We start from the raw sequence: 23954 nt of genomic DNA on the forward strand, positions 1-23954 counted from the left end.
GTGTTTCTCCTTGTAACTGAAGTACTTACTTCAACATTAGAAATAGGGTAGCCCTTGAAGGGGGCAAGGAGAGATGCAAATAAAATAACTTAGTAAAATAAACATCTACGAATGGCTGCTGGAATCACTATGACTTACTCACTGAGGTTTTTTTCTACCATGAACATTCGCTAGAAGGACAAAAAGCACAGCTGGTAACTGGCATTAAAGAGAACCAAAGTACTCCTCACAGAGTTCCCTCTGTCGAAACCAGCAAGCGACTAAGATTGTGCATGAGCAATTCTATCCAGCTTCGGTCGCTTTGTAGAGCAAGTCACAAAAGACAAATAGGATAGAGGGATATGTAAGGAGGCCCTGGCTCCGTGGTTAAAGGGAAGGCTGGGCACAGCGAGTCAGCAGCACGCTTCTGGACAGCCACGTGTCCGGAATGACGTTTTACGCAGCGCTGCCTCTCTCCGCTGAAAGCAGAACTCTCCTGCCTGTGTATTTGCACTGCGGTAGTTAAGTGCCTAGAATTACTGAGTAACATGAACCTTCCCACTTCCTATCAGAGAACAGAAACCAAAAAACCCTCAAAAGTCAAATTGTGACATCTTAATCAACTGTTTGACACACATGGAAAGGCTGCACAGTTGGTTCAGAACAAGCCTACTGGGGCCCAGTTGTTTGCAAAAGCTTTCGCTTCCAATTTACCAGAATAACAACCCCCTTTCTTTTAGGGGTGCAGGCTTTCAAACCACTGTCTGAAACACAACCCGAAACTGAGAGCCACCAGACTGTCGTTGTTTAGCTTGCACCAGTACTCCCAAGCCCAGCCATGGCCACTGCTGTGACCAGCATGTGAGCACACAAGAGGAAAATGGTTATTTGCCCCAAAAAACTTACTGCTGCAACCATGGGCAAGCTTGTTGAGGGAATAAGGGAGTGCGAGACGAAGAGAGGACAACCGCAGATATGCCTCTGCCTGGTGGTGAATGTCTGCTTCTCCACCTTCCAGGATGGCCTGGGACTCCCCGTGCAGCAGGGACTCACTGCGCCCGAAGATACGGAGTGCCTCGAGCGGGACGGGCGGCAGCCCGCGCGGTGCCACAACACACACCTTGGAGGAGCTGCGGCGCCTGCTCTGCACACGCACGCAGCCCGTGCGCCACGTGGATGAAGTCTGGCCAAACCTTTACGTGGGAGACCTGTAAGAGAGGGAAGGGTTGAAGGCATTCATTTAACTTAGCCCCGTCCTATTTCCTCCCAGATCTTCCACTCTTAATTTAAAAACAGAGAGCTAGGCACTAATCTGGGGACTCCTCACAGTAAGTCTAAGTGTTGAGCAAGGCTGAAGTGTGCGTAGGATGCTGCAGGGTAGAGAAAAGACATTCAAATATCTGACAAGAATGTTCTCCCCTCCTAAGTCCTGCATTAGCACAGGTGTTCCAGACTGCAAGAACCTAGTGAGGCCATGGCATCAGTCCTGCAGGCAGTCATGCTAGAGCAAGGTAAAGCAGGATCAACTGCCTTTTCTCCTGACATTTCTAGATAGCATCAGTCCCCTGGACTGATACTCAGCAATGGTGACTTGGTGAGAAAGCAAACCAGAAAGCTCTTGTCTTGTGCCGTAAGTATCACCACCACCATGGTTCTATTTTTCATCAGTTAACAAGAACAATCTAAGCTGTTTGGGAGAAAAGTGCAAGAAATGCAAAATGCTGTCTGTCACCAAGCTAAATCTCTGTCATGAAGCATTTAGGTGGACACTTTGGATCACATCAACCTGTCAGAAAATAGCTGTTACAACTTCATGTGGCTTTAACAAACTGCACCACCAGTAGCAATTTGTGCCCCACATTGCAGTGTGGCAGGTGAATGTAACCCACAGTCCTTCTTCCAGGTACATTGCTCGTGACAAAGTGCAGCTGAGCCAAATGGGGATCTCCCATGTAGTGGATGCTACTGCTGGGCGATTTCACATTGACACTGGACCCAGGTTCTACAAAGACTTGTCTGTGGATTACTATGGAGTAGAAGCAAAGGACAACCCAAACTTTGATCTCAGCATTTACTTCTACCCAGTCGCTCAATACATAAAAGCAGCACTGAGTTCCCCAAGAGGTAACCAGACCATCTGTGCATGTTGTGTATTTTCAGTGCAGGAGCCAAGCAGGGCAAGTTATCAAATAGTATTTGGCATATGCCAACCTCCTACAGATGTGGGTAAGAATGCAGATGCCCAAACCAATCAGCACCATGCCTACCTCCTGAAACAGGGAAGGGTGTGCCGAACAGGCTTTTAAAGAGGTTTCTCCTGTGCCCAGTGCTATTTGTTAGCGAAAGACACAACAGCAAGCATTCGTTGTTACCTACAGGGACACACTGACCTGGCAGGTGGCACACACCTCTGGCCTTTTCACATTAGTGATGGAGTTTAAAACAAAAGCTGGGATGAAGTAAAAAAGACAAGGGAAAGCATCATGTGGGTAAAAAGAAGCAACTATAATGCCACAAACTGTACAAGTCCTACAAGCATGGGATGGGGAAGAACTTGCTGGGAAGCAATTCTGTAGACAAGGGCCTAAGGAACACCACCAGTCAACAGACAATGCCACGCTGTTGCTGGGAAGAGTATAACCATGACATTGGAAGATAACCAGTAAAGTCTTTGGACTCACTAAACATAGACCAGATACAATGCCAGGGGCCTGAGGTTAGTGGGGGATTATCAAGGACAAACCTTTACAGAAACCAGACTCCACTGTGTCACAGAACCATACAGATACCCACTCAAAAGTAAGGGATTTAAGAGAGAACATTTACACACTCGGCAAACTGCTTGCATCACAGTGAGCTTCAAGGTCAATGAGAGCCCTGAAACACTGCCTACCCAGCCTAATTAGACACAGCTGGTAGATCTGAGCCACAGGATACAAGGTATGAAAGGGAGGTACAGGAACTGAAAATAGTGTGCCTCCCTGCTACATACCTCATCATTTTCTTCTCTTTGGAGAGTTTAATCCATCCTATGAGGAAGGGCTTGTCTTTGTGCAACCACTAACATATCTGGGGACTCTTGATCTGCACTACTTGCAATCCAAGTCATTATTGGTGGTGCTCCAGAGAAAGGCAAGATCCATGCATGTGTACAAAAAACCAAAAGCAAAAGTTCCAAATCAACTGCCAAAAGGAAAAAAAAAAGTCAGGTGAATCATGGTGGCCACAAAAGCAAACAAATCCAGCACTCTGCAACATCACAGGGCTGCAGAATCACAGTAGGTAGGGGTTGGCAGTGATTCCTGGAGATCACCTAGTCAAGTCCCCTGCTAAATGAGGTACCCCTAGAGCAGGTTGCACAGGAATGCGTGCAGATGGGTTTTGAAAGTCTCCAGAGAAGGAGACACCGCAGCCTCTCTGGGCCACCTCTTTTAGTGCTCCATCACCCTCAAAGTAAAGACGTTTCTCCTCACATTCAAGTGAAACCTCCAGTATTCCAGTTTGTGCCTTCTTCCCCTTGTCCTGTCATTAGGTACCACTGAGGAGAGCCCAGCCCCACCCTCACCATCTGCACCCTTTAGATATTTATAAGCACTGATAAGATCCCTTCACAGTCCTCTCCAGGCTCAAGAGCCGCAGGTCTCTCAGCCTCCACTTGTAAGACAGATGCTCCAGCCTCTTCGTGGCTCTCCTCTGGATGCTCGGTAGTTCCCTGTCTTGCTTTAACTGGAGACCTCAGAACTGCACACAATAGTCCAGGTGTGGTCTCACCAGGGCAGAGGGGTAAGAGAACCTCTCTCAAACTGTTGGCCACACTCTTTTTAATGTACTCCAGGATACCACTGGGCTTCATGGCCATAAAGGCACATTGTTGGCTCATGGTCAATTTGTCCACCAGAATTCTCAGGTCCTTTGCCAGAGGGCAGCTTTTCCAGTAGGCCAACCCTTACTAACCTGTACCGGTGCACTGGTTACTCCTCCCCAGGTGCAGGACTGTACACTTGCCTTTGCTGAACTTCACGAGGGTCCCCTCAGCCCAACTCTCCAGCCTGTCCAGGTGAACGCATGCCCAAATAATCAAAGTTACAAATGCAGAACGAGTTAGATCTCAAGGCAAACACAATGAACTCAGAGTGTAGAGTGTGTATTTACCCCTACTCCTGTGCGTTTAGATACTGCTTACTGGAATCCATGTGAAAGCAGGGTTCTGGGAATAGAGACAAAGTGAAATTCAATCGTATACAGCCCAGCTGTTGCTGGCATTCATCATTTTAAGGCAAGTGCAACAGTTTAGGGAATATATAAACAAGATGTTCTGGAAGCATAATTTCCTAAGGTACAGAAATTTGGCAGCTAAATATCCATGACCTGTGCAGAGATGAGACAAGGGAGAGAATTGTTACTCACATCATTTAGAAGAGAAAAAACAACATTTATTATAAGCAGTGATGCTCCACAAAAAACTAGACTAGGTGTCAAGAGGCCTGCTCATATTAAATTCAGGATGTAAAAAAGTACTTCTGTTTGACTGAAAAGTCATTTAGGATTGCTGCATAACTACTACAAGTGAATGAATTAAATACTCTTTTTCACGTGGGAGGATAAGTCAAAGTTAAATCTGTATGAAGCACAAACATATTGAAAGCTATGAATCAAATACTGAGTAAGAACTGTTACCCCCATCACACTGAAGAAAAATGATGCTTCACACCAGCAGTCCAGAAAACAGTGTGGACAGATTCATTCCAGATTTCTCTCTTAGCTGAACTGACTTTGTCTTTAGGGATGTAAGGAACTTATTCTTAAGTCATTTTCTTCAAACCCAGATGTCAGAGCGTGAGCAAGAGGATGCAGGAGAGTGTGCACTCACATGCTCCTAACTGGGAGCTGTTCCTCTCACGGTGGTTAATGGTTGCATCACAACCTTGAATGACATCTTCCATCATCTCTGTCATACAGATTAAAAAATACATGCACTGCTACTGCAGCCATGCCATACAAACATACAAACATTATTGTATGAGCCTCACTTCCTTAGCTTCCTCTGCTTCAGCACAGCCCTGCTATTTCTTTGCCCATGTAACAGAGCTGTTTGGGTAGGGTCAGCCAAGAGCAAGCAGATGCACAATCTGCCCCCTCCTCTGCAAGGAAAAACGTGGTGTCATGGAACTTCTGGCCTCCTCCCTAATGTTCAAGAGCCCTTGGCATGGCTGTCTTTACAAGTCACATTTTTCATCTAAATCCAAGTGTTTGGTAAGGTCTAGAAGGAGAGGGAGGGAAAGAGAACTCAAGTGTACAGATGAACGCATGCCATGAAAACTACTAAATCAACACCATGCAGAGAGAAAAAACTCCCAAGCAGAGAGCTTCTCCTTTTATTAAGCTCTGAACATGCTTAAAATGGGCAGGTTAAAAATCACTGATTAGCTTCGTGAAACGGCAAACCCTCTGAAGGGCATTTCCGTTCCTCTGCTTCAAGGCAGCAGATGAACAAGCTAGGCTCCCCTCTCCTGCCTTCTCCTGGTGATGGATATGAAAGCTTGGTTTAAGAGAAAAGAATCCTCTCTCTTTACTGTGCCATAGATGCATCAGTCTGATCTCTCAGTCTCTAGCAGATGAGAGCCCATACCTGTTTCAGGAGGCCTGGGAAGAAGGAACGCACCAACAGTTACAGATCTCTGTAGGCTTTTTGCTGTTTTCAGTTGTGACAAAATAGACACCTGATTAATCAAGAAACAGACAATTGATTCTGCACCTGGATACAGGACAGTGGCTAAACATAACAGGAGATGAGAAAACCATCATGAAGTGGGAAGAGCCCCTGGGGTCCTCTAGCCCAGCTGAGTTCTCCTGGTGAGTAGCATAATTCTACTGGATTCAATGGAGCGAGGGCAGCTGGGATGTTCGCTCCAGGTGGCAGATCAGGAGCCTGGTCTTAAGCCAAAGAGAATCCATCCTGCAAGACAGCAAGGGCTAGTTCAGGACATTTAGCTCAGTTAATGATGAGTAGCAAAAGGACAAGAAGACATTATGTGATTTAGTGGCTGATTTTTTCAACAACATTGAATTTCCCAACTTGAATTTGGCCAAAAAAGGTTGAATGTGCAAACTTCATCCTAGTGCAAACCCTTTGATGTCAGCAGAGTTACAGCAGGCATGATCTGGACACAATATCCATAATCTGTTGTTAAAACCTGAGTGTTATTGTTTGCACAAATCCCAGCCAGATGACAGTTACTGTCTGCCTCTGCAAAAGAGCAGCTTGAGATGTGCAGTGCACCATTTCAAACACGGATTGTAAGATTTAATAATGCCAGAAGCTAAGTGCCCCCCACTTCTCCTCAGTTAATCCCACTACTCCTAGGGGATCCTCTTACATGCTCAGAGAGAAGGGTGCAACGTGGCCCTCTAATGTGGGATTGGTCCAGCTTTCCTGTGCTCTGCACGTTAAAACAAATGGGGTAAAAGAGGTGGAGGATGTCAGCTTGTGGCATGTGGTACAGAAGACCTAGCTATGACCTTGCCCACCCTGTGACAGAAGTGTGCCTCTGAGAACACTGCTTTGCCAGGCTGGAGTCCGGCAGCCACACAGGAATTTGAGCCTTGGTGCCAGAGCGGTGCATCTCAGCTGCCTCCTCTAAGAGCCTGATGCAACATGCTGTTGTCAAGCCTCCTGCAGTCAGCCTAAATGGTGCAGACATGCTCTGGACACCAGTCAAATGCAGTATATCATGGTGGGTTCAGAGTGTCACTTAACCCAGTTACAGCTACCTCTAGGACACAAGGGTCTGAGCCTGTAAACTGAACCAAACAGCAACACAGCTTTTGTTTCCTGACTCAGGTTTAACATTCAGTTTGTTTGCTATGAATCAGCACACAGTAAATTCAAATCTGCTTTTACTAAAGTGGTTCTATGTTAATTAAATCATTTCATATGACCAAACAGTCATTTTACTGCCAGTGTACCAGCATCTGTCATAACCTCTGCAAGTGGCAAAATACAGGCTAACAACATGGAATAGAGGTGGCACATGTAAAAGAGATAAGGTACCTGCACCATCCTGCAGACCTATGTATTAGAGACATTCAGATTAGGTCCAAGATCAGTAGCTGGGACTTCCTTCCAAACCTAGATGCTGATCTAGAAGGACTCTGTTGAAGTGTAGGCAAGCCAGAGAAGCAGTGAAGAAAATTCAGTGTATTATTACTATCTACCTCCTCCTCTCAGACAGAGGTTGATATAAACTGATAGAGAGCCAGCCTGTACGATTTCCAGAAGCCCGGAATTTGTTCTGCTTTCTGCCCCCCAAAAAAAGCATATCAGGCAATATTTAATGGCAGCATCCATACCTGTGCTTACCTTGGTCTTTAGTTCCAGAGCGTGGGTGGGGCTGCATGTTTCCCAAGGCAGAAGGCTCCATCTGGGTAGCAGAAAAGAACAGACCCAAGAACAGTTTTACAGAGATTAAGTTCAGGACAGCAAGTCTCCTGTCCCTCACCCAGTAATTCAGGTGGATCTTCAAAACATTTAGTGATTCCAAAGAAAATCCAACAACAAGGCCATCTCACTTTGTTTGATTTTGGTTGGTTGGTTTTACCCCTTCCTGGTGCAGTTCAAATAATAAACAGAAGTTGTTTTTCTTTTAATTTTACAGTGCTGGTAGCTTAGTTGTCAGAGAAAGAAAAAAACGGGGAAAAAAGGTTAAAAAGGCAGTTCTGGCTCCAGAGCAGTTATTCCTTGGTTACAGGTGGTTACACGTAGGCTGTGCATTAGGGCCAGTGTCTGGATTTCCCCCGTTCTTGACACTATGTTGCAGTTATGCCTACCGCAGACATGTTGGAGTTTGCCTGATTTGCAGCACAGAAAATTGTACAGGGAAATTGTGCCACTGACTCCTCTGAAAATCCCAGACCTGGTTTATTTGCATCTGGAGTGTCTCCTCTGGGGAAGAAAATACAACATACATATATCCCACAAGTTTGGTGTGAAGGCTAATGATAGTGCAGCACACTGGGAGGAAAGAAAACCAACAAAGGTGCAAAGCATTTCTCCATATTCCCATGAAAAGCAGGACTTCACTTCCAAGAATCCCCATGGAGTTACTGGAATTGACAAACCTAATTTAACTGGAATAATGGCATCAGTATCTCAGTAAATTCTGTGAATATGCACCTGAATGAGAAACCATAAACAGAAGTCACCTGATGTGTTAGTTCTGCAAACGTGACGTTATGCTGGGAAAGCCTCCTCCGTCCTCCCCCCCGAGATTTCAATGCCCACACCAAGTCTGCTGTCGCTGGAGCTATTTTCACTTCTTCCCTTACTTTTACTGAAGACAAGCCTATCTTGAGGGCTGAGCTCAGACTGCTCATGCCAGGATAATGAAAGGTGGCTGTGTCACATACACCATGGAGCTCAGCAGCTTTCAACCTGCTGGCCAAAGCAGGGTTTCACAACACGTGCCCGTGCTCTCTGAACATGTGGCTGTGCCACCACCATCACTCAGCACTGTATGGTTGCTAAGCAAACCCTCTGTCGCAAACAAAACGGGACTCAAGATGAAAAGCTGTGCTCTAAGCACCCTGAATTAACACCCGGGGGCAATCAGTCTGACATTTTTGGCTGGATCTATGCTCACCATCCAACAAGGACATTTTTACCTTGCTCCCTGGTAATAGAGAAGATGCTGCCAGCACAAATGAAACAAGGAGCTGGCCCTGAGAAGGCCCTTCTCTTCTTTCTACCTCTCCTTACAGAGAAGCAGGATCTATTTTATTCTACCTCCAAGGGGAAAAAAAGCAACATGGGATTTTTTTTACTGAATTTTCCTCTTCTTATGGATATAAATTGTTGAGCTGCATTGTACACAGCTAAGTAATTACTTAACAGAAGACTAAGAACGGCACGGTCTAAAAAAAATTAAATGAAAAAGGCAGAAAGCATTTGATTTCAAATCTGTGAGGATTTCCAGTGAAGAAGTGTTCTGACACTTTAGTGCCAAACAGGCAATGAATTTTTGTAGCTGTCTCTAGCTCCCTAACAAGAGACAAAGCTGTCCATGAGGTGGCCAGAAGTTCAAATCTGATTCTAATCACTGGTTACTTTAACAGTGCCCAATTGCTGAGCCACGGTCCCTGTGAAAAGACCACAGCTCACAAAAACCCTTCAGGCTTGGTTATAATTGAGGAGAACACCAGAACTTCTGTGGGCTTTTTCTTCTTATGGACTCATAGGATGAAAAGTGTGAAAGCTGAAGTGTCTCACAATTGCAAGAGGCAAGTTTTCGAGCTGCAGAAGGAGCTTTGTTCACACCCAGAGGAGAAGCCCTACAAAGCTGATTTTTCCCATCTGAAAGCAATCTTTTGGAAAAGAAATCCTTTAATCTCACATAGGATACTATTAAAAAAAGAAATATCAGCTCCTTCAGCATGCATCAGAAACTCCTATTGAAAACCTGGGAAGCAGTCATGACAGAGAAACTGCATTTCTCAGGCGGCTTCTGCTAGTGATCACAGCAGAAAACCCCAAAGCAGAGCAGGGGCAAGGAGCTCTACTCACAGATCCCTGGAAGGTCCTTGCCGAGACTTGCTTACAGCACCGTGGCAGGGCCACAACGTTACCCTGAAGGAACTCTGCATGAAGATGCAGCTCACGCTGGAACCTCTGTGGAATTCAGAATGCTGCATTAACTGTTTTCCCAGTGATCACCTGATAGAGAAGGGAAGATAAAGGCATTAGGGTAGGACAGTGACCATGCATGTACAGGGTAGGCTGCAGCAATAAACACCACTGAGCAAGGCGGTGCAAACGGCCTGTGCCAACAGGAGTTGTTGTCAATGGTAGCATTCACTTCCTCACTTCCAGCAAGGTCTGCACAGCAGTCAGTCTCCTGGGAAAGCATTATTGGCCTAAGCAGAGGAGAATTTGTGGAAAACCAAGACTGTTCCTGTAATAGCAGCAAGCACCCTGAAGTATTGCATATTTGAAATCCCAAGTTTGCAGGCTCTCTGGTAGCAAGTAACCTTCGAGGGCTTTACAGCATGAGGACTTGAAGTCATCAAGTACCTCACTCCTCAAGCCACAAAGACATGATGCAGGCTGGGCAAAAGAGCTAAGAGCATGCCATGGCTTACACCCAAAGGAGCAACCATGGATTCCAGAATACAATTAGGAATTTTCTGTCCCCAGCCATTAAAAATCCCGTTGTTCCCCAGCCAGCACCCCACCAGCTCTGCTTGGCAGGGCTGAGCACACCTGCTGGCACAGCCTCCACCTGCTGGTTTGAAGCTAGTTGGAATATTTTAGTGAGAGAGATGAGATCATTGGTTGTAGCAAGGAAATAATGATGAAGTCTATATCATTCATTGGTTTGTTGAGAGGGATAAAAAGCCAGAATGTAAATAATTGGTCCCACTCTGTTCTGGGACGCTGCTTCCTTTCATTTCTCCTTTGCTGTGCTCTAATCTCTCTCCTCTAACCTTGGCTAAGAGATAGCATAAGCTTTGCTGGTTGTTTCATCTGTCTGGGAAGGAAGAGGGAGAGGAGGAGGTTTCAATCCCCTTCTGGGCAGTTTCTTTGACTGGGAGTTTGGATTTCTGCATTAGTTCTAACTTCTATATAGTTGCAAATACCTGTAAATATGTTGTGTACAGATGCTTGTAAATTCAGCTGTGCTGTAAACAGAGCTTCAACTTGCTTCTGAGCCACCAGAGCTGGTCTGGTGAATTTCGGTAGTGATGGTGCTAAGTTCCTAACCCACTGCATCCCATATCAGCACCGCTGCCACCTCTACTCAAGCATGATAAACCTCCGCCTTTGGCTTCTGGCATAACTGCATCTCTCTCTCCTTTTTACAGGCAAAGTACTTGTTCACTGTGCAATGGGAATCAGCCGATCTGCAACCCTTGTCCTCGCTTTCTTAATGATCTGTGAAAACATGTCCCTTGCCGATGCAATTCAGACTGTGCGTTCACACAGAGGGATCTGCCCCAACTCTGGCTTCCTCAAGCAGCTATGGGAGCTGGACCTCCAGTTAGGAAGAGGGAAAGGCAGAGGAGCAGAGGCCTGCTAGTTCCAAGGGGGCACTCCTGGCAGCAGACCAAGAGATGCTGCCCTCACTGAAGACAGTGAAAGGATGCCATAACTGAGAAAGTCCTTGGGAAATGGCTGAGGATAAGCAAGCTGTTGGGGTTGAGCATGTATTCTTTGGTAAGACCACTAATTGGAAAGAAAGTGAAATAAAGACAGATTCAAACTGGCAGTTTTGTCCACCTGGGCCTGGTTATTTAACTACCTGTTGGAGTGGGCAGAGGGAGCAGTTAGATTTTCATGCACGATTAAAAGGCTGCAGCACAGTCAACTTGAAAAAGCCTTTTTACTTGCTTATAATTGCATTTATATGGCAAGAGGGAAAATGGCTAAACTAGTAAAAAGAAAAAGCAAGCATGAGGTTTTTAAGTAAATCTGTAACATTTCACATCCATCTGGCACAGGGTGAGACTTCAAGTTTTGCAAGCTGACATGCTCCTTTCGTCTGACATGGCGACACCAGCCCGGAACCAGCTCGGACCTGGGGCTCCCTGTATTATAAGCCATGCAGGCTCTTGCTGGGACCTTCACAAGTCCTTTTAGACCATGAAATCCTCAGCAGCTGATAGGTCTGAGCTAAATGCTGCATCCTAGGGCATGGCTACCGACAGCCTCACACTGCTGGTCAGAGGGAAGGGAGGCGTAAAGCAACAGGGACGCTTGCCTGTGGGTGCACTGCAGAGCAGCAGCAGCGCCAAACAGAAATGACCTCCTCTTGGCTGGCAACACTCCCAATCACATTCCCCAGCTTTTCCCATTTTAATGGAAAACCAGAACCTGGTGTCACTGTGTCAGGATAGAAAGGAGCAGTGCCTCCAACAAACCCAAAGCAGCAGCTCTGTGTTTCGATTGCTCTTTTACCCCCACTTGGCCACACTTAATCTCGTGAAGGACTGGAGGCAGATACTTGCTTCGGCGCAGTCACAGCCACGTACAGAAGAACTCTGGCAAATGCAAACAATATAGAATTTCCACTTGACGGCAGATTAATTTGGTGTGATGTTTTCCCTTGAGAGGTCTTAAAGGCTTGCAGTTCTGAAAGTACCCTGCAGTTTGTATTTATAGCCCTATGGACGTGGAAGAGAAAGAGAGAAGCACATACGCATTCTGAACTGAAGTTTCTTTTACTTCCATACATTAAAAAAACTTAACTAAGCATAGCACACGTCCATTAAATGTCTCATCATTCAGAATGGAAACATTATTTCCCTGCAGTCTGTAGAGAAACTCAGGTGGTGTTTGCACCTCTATAAACACAGTAAGTAAAACCCAAGCAATTCTACAGACTAACTTCATTTCAGATGACAGAGAAATGGGTCCTCCCTCCAGACAGCATCCCATCCTCTGAGACTGAAGTCAGCAGCCAGAGCAGAGGTCGTAGCTAACGATGGAAAAACCAGTGAAGTTATAGCTTGCACAGGCCTCTTACTGGCTGCCGCAGAAAGGAGCTCAGATTTCAGTGAGTGTGGTGACTGAACCACTCCTGGCACTTGGGTGTCCTCCCTCTTGGTCTGTCTGGAAATCCTTTTTTTCACTGCCAACTATGCTGAAGCTGTTTCACTAGGAAGGTTTTCAGTTGCCTTACTAACCACTCCCTTCAAGTGTCTGTAACTCAGCCTCTGCCAAGACAAATGGCAGAAAAGCACAAGGGATGCATGAAACACATGCATTGAGCCCATCAGGACAGGTCATAATTTCCAGCAAGTTGCATGTCTGGAAACAGCTGTGGTTGCAGGGCAGAATTTAAAGTGAACAACCACTCGGACTGACTGAACCAAAGTTTGCCCCAGCCAAGGCTTATTGGCCAATGCAGGACTATTTCAGCTGGCCAAGGAGAGGCATAGATTCCCCTGCCATGTGTGATCTGCAGCTGGGAGCAGTAAGTCCAGCTGGAGCTGTAGCCCACCAGAAAGCCAGGGTGCTGGCAAAGCGGGGCTGCTGGCTGGATGTCACCATTACAGGTGTGTAGTGGAAGCTTCCACTTCAACCTGGAATAAAACAACCACACAACAAAGAACCCAAAGACAAACAAAGCAGCTATCCAACACCAGGACAGAAGTATTCCATTTCTAGAAGATCCTGAGCTGGTTCCAATGCTTCACATTTCTGTGAAGTTCAGGCAGTGGGACGCATGTCACTTCATCTGCTTGCAATTTCTCTACCCTTCAGCAGATGACAGTTCCTGAGCCCACCATTAGCATCCCTCTACAGAAGGGCTGCAGCATCACAGAGGTGGCCCAGCAGAGGAACGCTTTTTGCTCAGGGCGCTCGGTTAGAGCAGCGCCCGTCGGACACAAGGTGCTCAGTAGCACACAGCACCTGGAGGCGAGGCTGGAGGCGAGCGGTCCCACCGGGAGAGCCCCGGCTCTGTTACACTGGCCTGGTCCACTGCAGCCAGTGGCTCCCTCTTCTGCTTTTGCCTGGGCGCTGCCTGCAGAGACCAGGTGATTTTCGTCTGCATAACCCTGACACCTAGATCAGATCTGCCCAGCTGCTGCCAGGCTCTCCAGCCAATAAGGGGCTCCAGAATGGTTTGTGCTTTACCAATTTACCTCCTAGTCTAACATTCAAAGAGTATGAGCAGCTCCTGAAGCCAAGTCAAACAAGAGTCTAGGGCCTGTGGGCTTCTAACAGTTAAGTTTTCTTTAGGCTCCAGTTCTTTTGCTTAGAAACTAGACTCTTGATCTGTTGCAGGAGGCCACAGTTTAATAAAGTCCAACAGTTTGCTCTTTGCAATGTACTATTCGTGGTGCAAGTATCTCCGAGTCACACCCGCTCCCCCTCGCTGCTGCCTCATGGCACCTCATCTGTTCATACACAGAAAGCACTCCTAAAAATACCCACTGATGTTGGCTAAGGAGCTGGCTCCACTTCTCCTCCTCCTGCTTCCGCCTCTAACACCCTCCAGCCATCTCTGAACTCAACAAACCTGGCCGTTCATGCAACCCTATCCCCATTTCACACTCTTAAAAAAACACCTATCAACCCCCCCAAACAACAACAAAAATTGGTCTCCTCCTTCTGCCTCTGCCAGCTGCCATCCTGCAGCCTGTCACAGAGCAACTTCCAAACGTCATGTCCCACCTACAGTTCTCTTACTTGATCACTAAATTACAGTAAAGCCCACCTCATCTTTATCAGGTCCTTGAGAACACCTCCATGACTCTGCCCACTTTTCAGACAATAGAAAGGTGCCAAGTTGGGGCAAAACTAGTTCCAGAAAAAGAATAATCTCTTTTGGTCTACTATATAAAGTGGCATTTGAAGACTGAAAAAAAGATACAGTGAATCTCTGCAGACTCACTTATGAAACTGCTCTCAGGGAAGTTACTGTACAGATAAAGCATCTCCCAATGGAAATACCATTACACATAGAAGTATTTTCACAGTGTACAAATCTGCACAGCAAAAATCCAAGCAGTGGACAAAAGCATCAGTTATTATGCTTTGAGTAGAATTCAAAAGTAGAGTTGGGATTTAGTTCACACCTCTGATCTGTCTGTTGCCCAAGATGTGGACAGAGCCTCCCCTCACACAAAATGCTCCTAGTCAAAGGTCTTCCAGTTGCTGCTGCCTGATTATGGTTCTTGCAAATCATCTGCAAGTCCACATAGATCTTCCAGTGCATTCAAGCAGGCACCCAGCACAGAGTGAGATTCATACAGCACAAAGGATGTTTGATCCTTCCATCTGTCCATATATCACCACCTGAATGTTCCTTTTCTGTTGGTATTCAGTAGAGACAGATCCTAAAAATGAAAGCTCAGCAACCTTGCCATTGTCGCAGACAAGATCTGTCTTTGCAGAATGCCAGGCTGGAAGGGACCCCAAGGATCATCTGGTCCAATCTTCCTCAGTGATAGTGTAGTTTAAGTGAGATTACAGATTTTTAGACCCTGTTGAGTTTTAAAACTGTTGAATGTAAGGGCATCCCCTACTTCTCTTAGGAGATCATTCCAGCATTCTCATTGTGAAAGAGCTTCTTCTGGATTCCAAACAGAATCTCCTCAGGAGTAGCTTATACCTACTGCCCCTTGTCTTTTCCATATGACTCCTTGCAAAAAGGGGGTCTCCATCCTCCTGCTAGCCACCCTTTATGTACTGGTACACAGTGATAAGGTCCCTTGCAAGCCTGAACAAAGCCACTTTCCTCAGTCTTTCCTCATGTGGTGGGTCTTACAGTCCTCTGATTATTCTCATGGCCCTTCTCTGGCCCTTTCCTCATCTTTTCTTGCACAGCAGGGACCAAGGCTGCAGATGTGGCCTGGGAAGGGCTGAGCAGAGTGGGACAACCTCACGGTGAAACTCTTCCGAAAGGCAGTTGCTGCCCTACGAACACCTTTCTATGAGAACAAAGCATCTAATTCCTCCTATCTCAACAATAATTCTTCAATTCATCTAATGCTAAATATCAGCAACAAAGTATTCACCAAAATCCACCACCAAAAAGACTTTTTAAAGCCCTTAAGAATGCTTTTGGGAGACCAAGAGACAGTAATTCCCCAAACCTGAGAAGCACAAAACTGAGACACTGATAGCTTTTGTACAAAAAACATTTGGGTTACTCATAGTAAATCAATCAACCAACCAATAAATCCATTCTTTATAAACCCCAGACTTATCATTGGAAAACCATCAGCCAGCAAAGAGTAAGCAAAGAATGATTTGCTCGGCTCTGGTGACAATTGGCTGTTGCTAGAGTTACTCTGACACATTGTTTTGGAGAACATCTGTTTCCACTCTGACTCCTTTATCTTTCAAATGTGAAAAACAAAAGCTCATTTCCCTGACACATCTCCCATCTTCATTTGGCAACAGTTGTGTGATTATGAAGTTATTGTGATGCTGGATGATCCATTTATCAGCTTATATTTCCCTATCATACCTATTTTTAGCTGCTCATTAGTAATACTTGGAGACTCTCCTATAAATCTTAAACATATATAGCACATCTTGACAATTCATCAAATGAAGGCAACCTCCAAGGAAAGGAAACCCAAACCACTTCCCCCTGCTCAGCTGAATGAGATTCAGATCCTTGTCTTTTAAACTTCAGACTCAACATTTTCCCATCTGCTCTTTATACGCAACAGCCCCTTTGCTCTGCACCAATATTTTATTCTCCATTCATAACTTTTTACTTCCCTCCAGAGGTTTCATGATAGCTTCAGTCTGCTGGACTCAGAGAAGACTTGGATTTTGGAGGGTTTCTCCCCCACACTCCATTGAAGGGGAAAAAAACCCATTCAGCAATGAATGGCCGTTTTTCTTTACTCATTCACAAAAGAGACACAGCAGGATTCCAAGGCTGGACTCAAAGACACTTTTCTTTGCCATTCTCACAGGAGGAAAACAGCATTTCAGACCACTCAAAACTAAGGCTATTTGGAAAATGAAGTTTACTTTTGAGTCTCTGTTCTGTTCATTGACTCACATTTAGACTGGATCTTAGGAAGAAGTTCTTCAGTACCAGGGTGAAGAGAGTCTGGAAAAGGTTGCCCAGGGAAGTTGTAGATGCCTCCTCTTTGGGAGCGTTCAAGGCCAGGTTGAATGAAGCCTTGGGTCTAGTTGAGAGGTGTCCCAGCCCATGGTGGGGAGATTGGAGTAGATGGTCTGTAAGGTCTCTTTCAAACAAAGCCATTCTATGATTCTGTGATTTGCAATCCTCTGCTGCATGCATGTATAACTGCCAATCGGTTGCATGATTTTTGTAGCTATGACCACGCCTGGAGGTGCCCAATACACATAATTTGACCAAGTCACTCACGTATGGAACCCTTCCAAAGGCTTCAGTCTATAATACCTGAGGACAAGATGATTCAAGAAGATGTTGCCTGGACAAATGTTTTGCAGAGGAAAAGTCTCCACTCATGAGAAATGCCATCTCTTGCCACACAGGCACCAAACATCTGGTCCGGTTCAATATCTTTATCGATGACTTGGACCAGGGGATTGAGTCCAGCATCAGCAAGTTTGCAGATGACCCCAAGCTAGGAGCAGCTGTGGATCTGTTGGAAGGTAGGAGAGCCCTACAGAGGGACCCTGACAGTCTGGGTGGGTGGGCAGAGGCCAAGGGGATGAGACTGAACAAGACCAAGTGCAGGGTTCTACACTTTGGCCACAACAACCCCAGGCAGCACTACAGGCTGGGGACAGAGTGGCTGAGAGCATCCATGCAGAGAGGGCCCTGGGGGTGTTGGGAGAGAGTAGCTGAAGCTGAGCCAGCAGTGTGCCCAGGTGGGCATCAGAGCCAGTGGCATCCTGGGCTGGCTCAGGAGCAGTGTGGGCAGAAGGACAAGGGAGGCTCTTCTGCCCCTGGACTCGGCACTGCTCAGGCCACACCTTGAGTGCTGTGTCCAGTTCTGGGCTCCTCAACTCAAGAGAGATGTTGCAGTGCTGGAAGGTGTCCACAGGAGGGCGACAAAGCTGGTGAGGGGCCTGGAGCATAAACCCTATGAGGAGAGGCTGAGGGAGCTGGGGGTGTGCAGCCTGCAGAAGAGGAGGCTCAGGGCAGAGCTCATTGCTGTCTACAACTACCTGAAAGGAGGCTGTAGCCAGGTGGGGTTGGTCTCTTCTGCCAGGCAGCCAGCAAGAGAAGAAGGGGACACAGCCTCAAGTTGTGCCGGGGAGGTCTAGGCTGGATGTTAGGAAGAAGCTCTTTACAGAGAGAGTGATTGGCATTGGAATGGGCTGCCCAGGGAGGTGGTGGAGGCACCATCCCTGGAGGTGTTCCAGAAAAGCCTGGATGAGGCACTTAGTGCCATGGTCTGGTTGACTGGACAGGGCTGGGTGCTAGGTTGGAGTGGATGACCTTGGAGGTCTCTTCCAACCTGGTTGATTCTATGTTACTGCCACAGACCAGGGGACACTGTTCTCCCCCTCCTTGGCTCTCCTTGGGGACATTCCAACTTTGCTCATTCTGCATGCTGTCCTGGGAAGCTAGCAAAGCTAAGTGACACATTTCTCAGATGCAGCTGTTAATTATGTGTATGTGATTAGCTGATACACATAACTGATTCAAAATTACAGCAACTGATCTTTTTCATTCCCCACATATTGAAATTAATCAGAGGAGACATCACATAGCAAGAAATGAAAACTGTACCGAGGCAGTCATGATATGCATCTTAGTCTTACAGAGTGGCTTTCATCTAAAGAGCCCATCTGATCTGGCAGGAGAGCTCTATGTTTCTTTCTAGAGAGGTAGGGAGTGCTCAGGAGAAGGTGGTAACCGAAAGGAGCAGCTACAATTTGACAAGCAAAGTTGTTTCCATATACAATTCTCCAATTCACCCAAAGTCTTTTCTTACTGTTAATTTTCATAGAAGAAGAAAAAAAAATACTTCAGACTCACATTTCTCTGTGGTTACACTGTGGCTGTATGATCACTACAATCTCCTGCAAGTCCTCCACTTTCTAACCCATTCTGCTTCCCACGGGACATGTGTCAACTCACCTGCAACTCTGTTGTTTCAGACGCTTTTGGTCAGATGTCAGCGAAGAGAGCCACAGGAGTCTGTCAGGCCACTCAAAGATAAGCACTAATAGGTCATGTTTATGACATCTGTCCCAGTGCTCAGAAATGCCTGCCTGGCAATAAAGGTGTCAGCTTGCTACAAAACAAAACCAAAACAAAACAAGTTTGGGGCCATTACTTGGATAAAAATCTCCTGGGAGGCTAAAACTCCTGTGTATTCTAGTAGTTATCCCATGCAACGTACTGCAACAGCACCCCTGGGGTGCTGTGACTGTACTGGCAGCATACTGTGCTGTGGAACTTCAGCTCACAACGTGGAACAGACACTGAAGAAAAAAAGCACACTGTGCAGACACAATGACTCACAAAGATGAGAGACTACAGCAGCAAACAAGCAGGTCAAAAAAAGCACCACCATATCAGGATCCTTTCCTCACCCCAACTGCTCTTCCCTCAAAAAGATGTGTGCCAAATTGCTCACCAGTCTTTCAAATCAAAAGACAAAATTCAACTGAAGGTTGCTGCAAGCTACAAGGTTCAAATCTTATCCAGATTTCCCTTACCACTAGATATTCTAGAGACCTGGGCTCTCAGAGTTCACTATTGTAATAGCAACCTTGGATCTAGAATCACAGCTAGACTCAGACATGCAAACAAATAACCCCTGAGAAGGGGAAGCAAGAAGTCTATTTCTGCCAGCCCCTGACGTTCAGAACTCCTGTATCACCCCCTGCCCCTTCCCATTCTGCAAATGTCTTTATAAAGCATAGGATTTTATTGTTATTATTATTTGCCTTAAAGTTCATTGTTTTCATTATTTTCTTGACAAGGGCAATAAACTTCTGTTCCTTCTGCTCTGCTCTGCCCTGCCAAGGAAAGCTGAGAGTCTCTGGTAGATTTCAGAGTGCATACCATGTTACAAGACATGGAAAAAGCTACAAGAGTTAGAGTGCTGCCACCTGGTACACCACAGCCATGTCCTAGGGCTGAAGCAGCTGGGAGCACATGCTGCTTCATTTATGTGGCTATGCTTTAAAATAAGCAGTGCCAAGGGAGGATGTAAACACAGACAAACATTACAGCACCATCAACATCTCTTCACTTAGCAGCAGCTCCAAGCCCTGCTTTCTCAGCTTTTGGGGAGGAACAGCCCTTTGGGAGCTGACAACCACACTAAGATTGCCTACTCAAACTGAGATGATTCCCACCAGAAAGCAGAAATTTGACCAGGCTATCTGTTATCACATACAAACTGATGGAACAAATATGTGTCTCAATTTGCAGGGAACCGTTCCCCAACACAGCCATAACCAATGAATTTACCTATTCAAACATCTGGAGAGCCCACAGAATAATGTGCTTTAGACAAGGCCTTAGTCTTTTGAAGGAAGATCAGCTGCGTTGGCCCATTAGATGTGTGAAGTGCCCAGCTGTGCAGCTCTGCTTCCAGCGGTGGTGTACACAGGCACTTGGATGAGAGCTTGGCTGCAAAAGCAGAGAGGAGGTTGCATGTCACCAAAAGTAAAGGTTATGAGATGAAGCACTGCGTAGTTCAAAGGAGCCCACCTGCAACAACGCACGCATGACTGCTGTAGCAACTAACAGCATTGAAGTTCCACAGAACTAAGGAGCCATACCCAGAAAACTCCTGCAATCTACACTTGACTTTGAAAAGGATGCAACAGACAGACCCACAACACAGTTGGCACTGCAAGCTTGCAGCAGGCAGCCTTGTATGTGCCACCATCCCTCTGTCCTTGCCTTTAGACGTTGCTCAGATGCTACTGCTCACCCCTGTATGAGCAGAGGGGTATTTGGCCCTGAGCACAACAGTTCCACAACTGTCAAGTGTCTAAAGAGAGAAAGAAGGGAGAAGGGGGCAGCATGTAGCACAGATCACAGGAGGACAGGCACCCAGTCGCTCCCGTGTGCCACAGCTCTACTGTTCTAAACCTCTGAGCTTCCACCAGAGCACTGTGATGATTACACCAGGTTCTTTCTCACAAACAACATGGGCTCGAGGTTTTCACTGTCCTGTCATGTCTGCCCAAAGGATTTAGAGCTCAGGCTGATGACTTTTAGTCATTTCTGCCACAGCAGCACAGCAGGGCTCTGGAGACAGAGATGGTATTTGTAGCAGTCTGAAAATTGTACCTTTTCTCACCAAGCGAATCAGTTCCTTGAGCTGAATGCTACAACTAATTGAGAGAAGATTGTCATAATCCATCAGCTAAATTTACCACCAGTCCTCAAGATCAGGTTGTGCTGACTGCATTGTGACAGCAGTGTTTAAAGGGAAGTCAGCTTTGTTTCTAAATCTTCCCTCTAGGAACAAGAGTTTCTTCTGCATCTGCACTCCTAGGTTTCTATATACAGGCTTGAACCCTGTGATGTAATCTTCCTTTTTGTTTCCAAGGAAACAATATTTAATGTATTCCACTTTCAAGTGTTTTTTCCTCTAGGTTCCTCCCCCTACTCTCTTGCTCCCTTTTTAAGGAGATAAGTCAGTAGGTAAAACCTGTACTTACTTATCTCTGGCATGCAGCACAGCTCTTTCTCTCTAAACCCAGGCTTACTTATATCGCTAAAAAATTCAAGGCATTTAAAAACCACGTTTAGCAGTAATTTGATGCACTACTTACACATATTACTTTTCTAATATAAATGAGCTGTAATTGTAATAGACAGAAAATCCTGTTGATAGCACCATTTTCTCAACAATGTCAGTTCTTCATCTCAGCCCCAAGCCCTATTTTCCTGGAAACATTTCTGTAAATGCCTTCACTGACCACTCACGCAGCCTTCCCACTGTTTTACTCCTCAAGACTGGACTCCTGATATTCAGCACTGTCCCTTAGCACTCTCCTGGTGGCATGGCATCCCCAACACCTCTTTGCATGCTCCTCTGCCAGGGGAGGTGTTCTCAAGTCTGTTGTCCATCTGAATTATTCCCAGTCACACGAAAATCCTCTACATGGATGTTCTTTTAAAACAACTACTTGCCACTCGCTGTCTGCAAGGTAAGAAAATACAGGGGACCGGCACCGTAATCCATAACTTATACTGAAATCAGCATCTGTAACAGCTGGAATCAAGTCTGATGGATGGATTCTTGGGGAAGAGTGAGTGCTTCAAAGTCTTAGCGGCAAAGCAGTGGGTCGAGCTAAAAGCCACCCTTACATTCTCACTGCAAGTGTGTTTCTGTGGATGGGCTGAAAGGTTCCAGAGGGACTGGCTAGTTTCTCAGAACCAGCCAGCATCCACACTACATAAAAATCAGGAACAGCAATGCTCCTATAGATGACTGACTGAGAAGTAGGCTTCTTTCTTTTAGTCCTGCCTTGTGCCTCCACACTATAAAACAACACATAAGTTCTGCTCTGCATGCAACAAAATTACAGCCAGAATGTTTTGAGGACTACTCATTTTGGAACACAAATGGACATAAAAAATCCCAACCTAAATGGGATTGTGTGACCCAAGACCACTGGTAAGCCTGTGTGGTGAAGGGGTAAAGGCATATGCTGTGTATGAAACCAGCCAACAGCATACCTTTCATGCTAGCAAAAAATAATCACAATGGAACACGGAAATTATCTGCAGTCAGCTTCTTCCATTTTGGCTCCTATGGGCTGTGGAGTGACACTGGTTAATTCCTGTGTCAGTCCCAAGAAAGGCTATGCTCTTTTTCAAGGCACTTGGTCTTCACCCAGTCATTCTACAGATCTCTGACTAGGCAACAGCAAGGAACACAGGACAGAAGAGTTACATGATCTAGACCTCTGGCAACAACCTCTGGATCCTTTCAAGAAATGAATCACCATTTTTCCTCAACCCCCTAAACCATGGGTTTCCCACAGGCCACAAACCTACTAGAAGCTGCTCCAAGAAGGCATTTCTCTTGTCCTTCCACTTCAAAAGCATTGGTAGTCAGTTTTGTCTTGAATTATCACAATTGTTTTCAAGAGTCCACATCCTCCAGTTCAGCTATGGCTTAATGACAACACTGCCTCCTTCATACTAGTTACTCAGTCTCTTGAAGAACCTCAGTAAGAATCATGTTTGACAGAAAAGGGAACAGTAGTGAGTTTCACGTGTCCCTCACTAGGTTGATTTCTGAAGGGAAATACTTCTCAGAGATAAAATGCAGAGCACATTTCATGGTCTGGCAATGCATTGCTTTAGAGATTGTAGCTCCATAAAGAAAGAGCTCTATCAAGCTTGCTTGCTTCTCAAAGACACTCCTTGGCACTGGACAGGTCCAACTGGGTCTCAGTAAATCAACTTCTTATTTGATGTCAGTGAAACTAAGATGCAACTGCTGTTTTGCTCAAGGTTGTTAAAAAGCTTCTCAGTAATCACTTTCAGCCAGAATAGATGCTCAATTGTTCTTCTATCTTGCTGCAAGGGGGAAAAACTATCAGCTTGCTCTTCCTCAATAATTCCCTCATATTTCATTTTTAATCTCTTAAGCAAATTACAAGTGAAGACCTTTGATGTATGTGCCAGCCAAACTCGTTCATTTCTCAGTACTTGCCGGACTAGAGAGGATCTCCAGTTCTTATGCATGCGGATGATAATAACAACTTCAAAGCCCCCAGGCTTCCCCTAGTTTCCTTTCAAAGTATGCGGCCAGCACCAGTTAAGACTCCTAAACAGCTGCATTTGAATGCCATCTGTCAAGGCAGCCTTGCTATCTCTCCCAGTGTAACAACTCTATTTCTGCTTCACAGAAATGCTCTCCTGGCTTCTCTACTCTTTCCTGAAACAGAGTACCTTACTTCCCACACGTATGGTGTTCTCCACTTAAAGGAGTCTGGAATCTGACCCAACTCTGAGCAAAAAGCCACTAAAAGGCACTTGCCTTGTGGTGATGTGGAGCATTCCTGATGGATTACAAGGCATTGTTTTGCTGTAGTGGGTGTTTATGATATGAAGTAGACTTGATTACTTCTAAGGACATAGTCTTAGTCATAGTTCATAGTAGCATGGAACCAGATGTTCCTCCTTGTGCAGTAGAAAGCTGCACCTGAGCTGTGGTTGGGCGAACTTCTCCCATGCTTGCTTAGGAAAAATGAAAAGGGGATGCACTTCAAACTAGTTAGTGTTCTCATCAGAATTAAGTCTGTTCACAGTATCACCAAGGTTGGAAGAGACCTCACAGATCATCAAGTCCAACCCTTTACCACAGAGTTCAAGGCTAGACCATGGCACCAAGTGCCACGTCCAATCCTGCCTTGAACAGCCCCAGGCACGGCGACTCCACCACCTCCCCGGGCAGCCCATTCCAGTGTCCAATGACTCTCTCAGGGAAGAACTTTCTCCTCACCTCCAGCCTAAATCTCCCCTGGCGCAGCCTGAGGCTGTGTCCTCTCATTCTGGTGCTGGCCACCTGAGAGAAGAGAGCAA

The 23954-nt window shown here is 45.9% G+C and overlaps 2 protein-coding genes and 1 long non-coding RNA gene across 4 annotated transcripts in view; 1 reads left to right on the forward strand and 2 right to left on the reverse strand.

Annotated features, from left to right (window-relative positions):
- The window catches only part of LOC135176402 (uncharacterized), a 25148-nt gene extending 20170 nt beyond the window's left edge, over positions 1-4978 (reverse strand). Inside the window, exons 1-2 of the long non-coding RNA XR_010302643.1 lie at positions 2972-4978; positions 886-1187 (exon numbers count right to left, since the gene is read on the reverse strand). This is a non-coding gene — a long non-coding RNA (uncharacterized LOC135176402). The remainder of the gene's footprint in view (positions 1-885; positions 1188-2971) is intronic.
- LOC135176395 (dual specificity protein phosphatase 13B-like) lies at positions 917-11221 on the forward strand. The gene is made up of 3 exons (XM_064145548.1): positions 917-1189; positions 1883-2103; positions 10837-11221. The coding sequence occupies exons 1-3, from the start codon at positions 975-977 to the stop codon at positions 11049-11051; spliced, it is 651 nt and encodes a 216-aa protein (XP_064001618.1). The 5' UTR covers positions 917-974; the 3' UTR covers positions 11052-11221.
- Positions 4991-23954, reverse strand: part of KAT6B (lysine acetyltransferase 6B) — a 151169-nt gene continuing 132205 nt past the window's right edge. Inside the window, exons 17-20 of one of the 2 annotated variants that reach the window (XR_010302633.1) lie at positions 9539-9688; positions 7340-7400; positions 7031-7131; positions 4991-5935 (exon numbers count right to left, since the gene is read on the reverse strand). The gene's annotated coding sequence lies outside the window, so the exon portion shown is untranslated. Of the gene's footprint in view, positions 5936-7030; positions 7132-7329; positions 7401-9538; positions 9689-23954 lie in introns of both variants that reach the window. The other variant, XR_010302634.1, reaches the window with a different exon arrangement.

Source organism: Pogoniulus pusillus, chromosome 6 (assembly GCF_015220805.1).
Source record: "Pogoniulus pusillus isolate bPogPus1 chromosome 6, bPogPus1.pri, whole genome shotgun sequence".
Classification (NCBI taxonomy): domain Eukaryota; kingdom Metazoa; phylum Chordata; class Aves; order Piciformes; family Lybiidae; genus Pogoniulus; species Pogoniulus pusillus.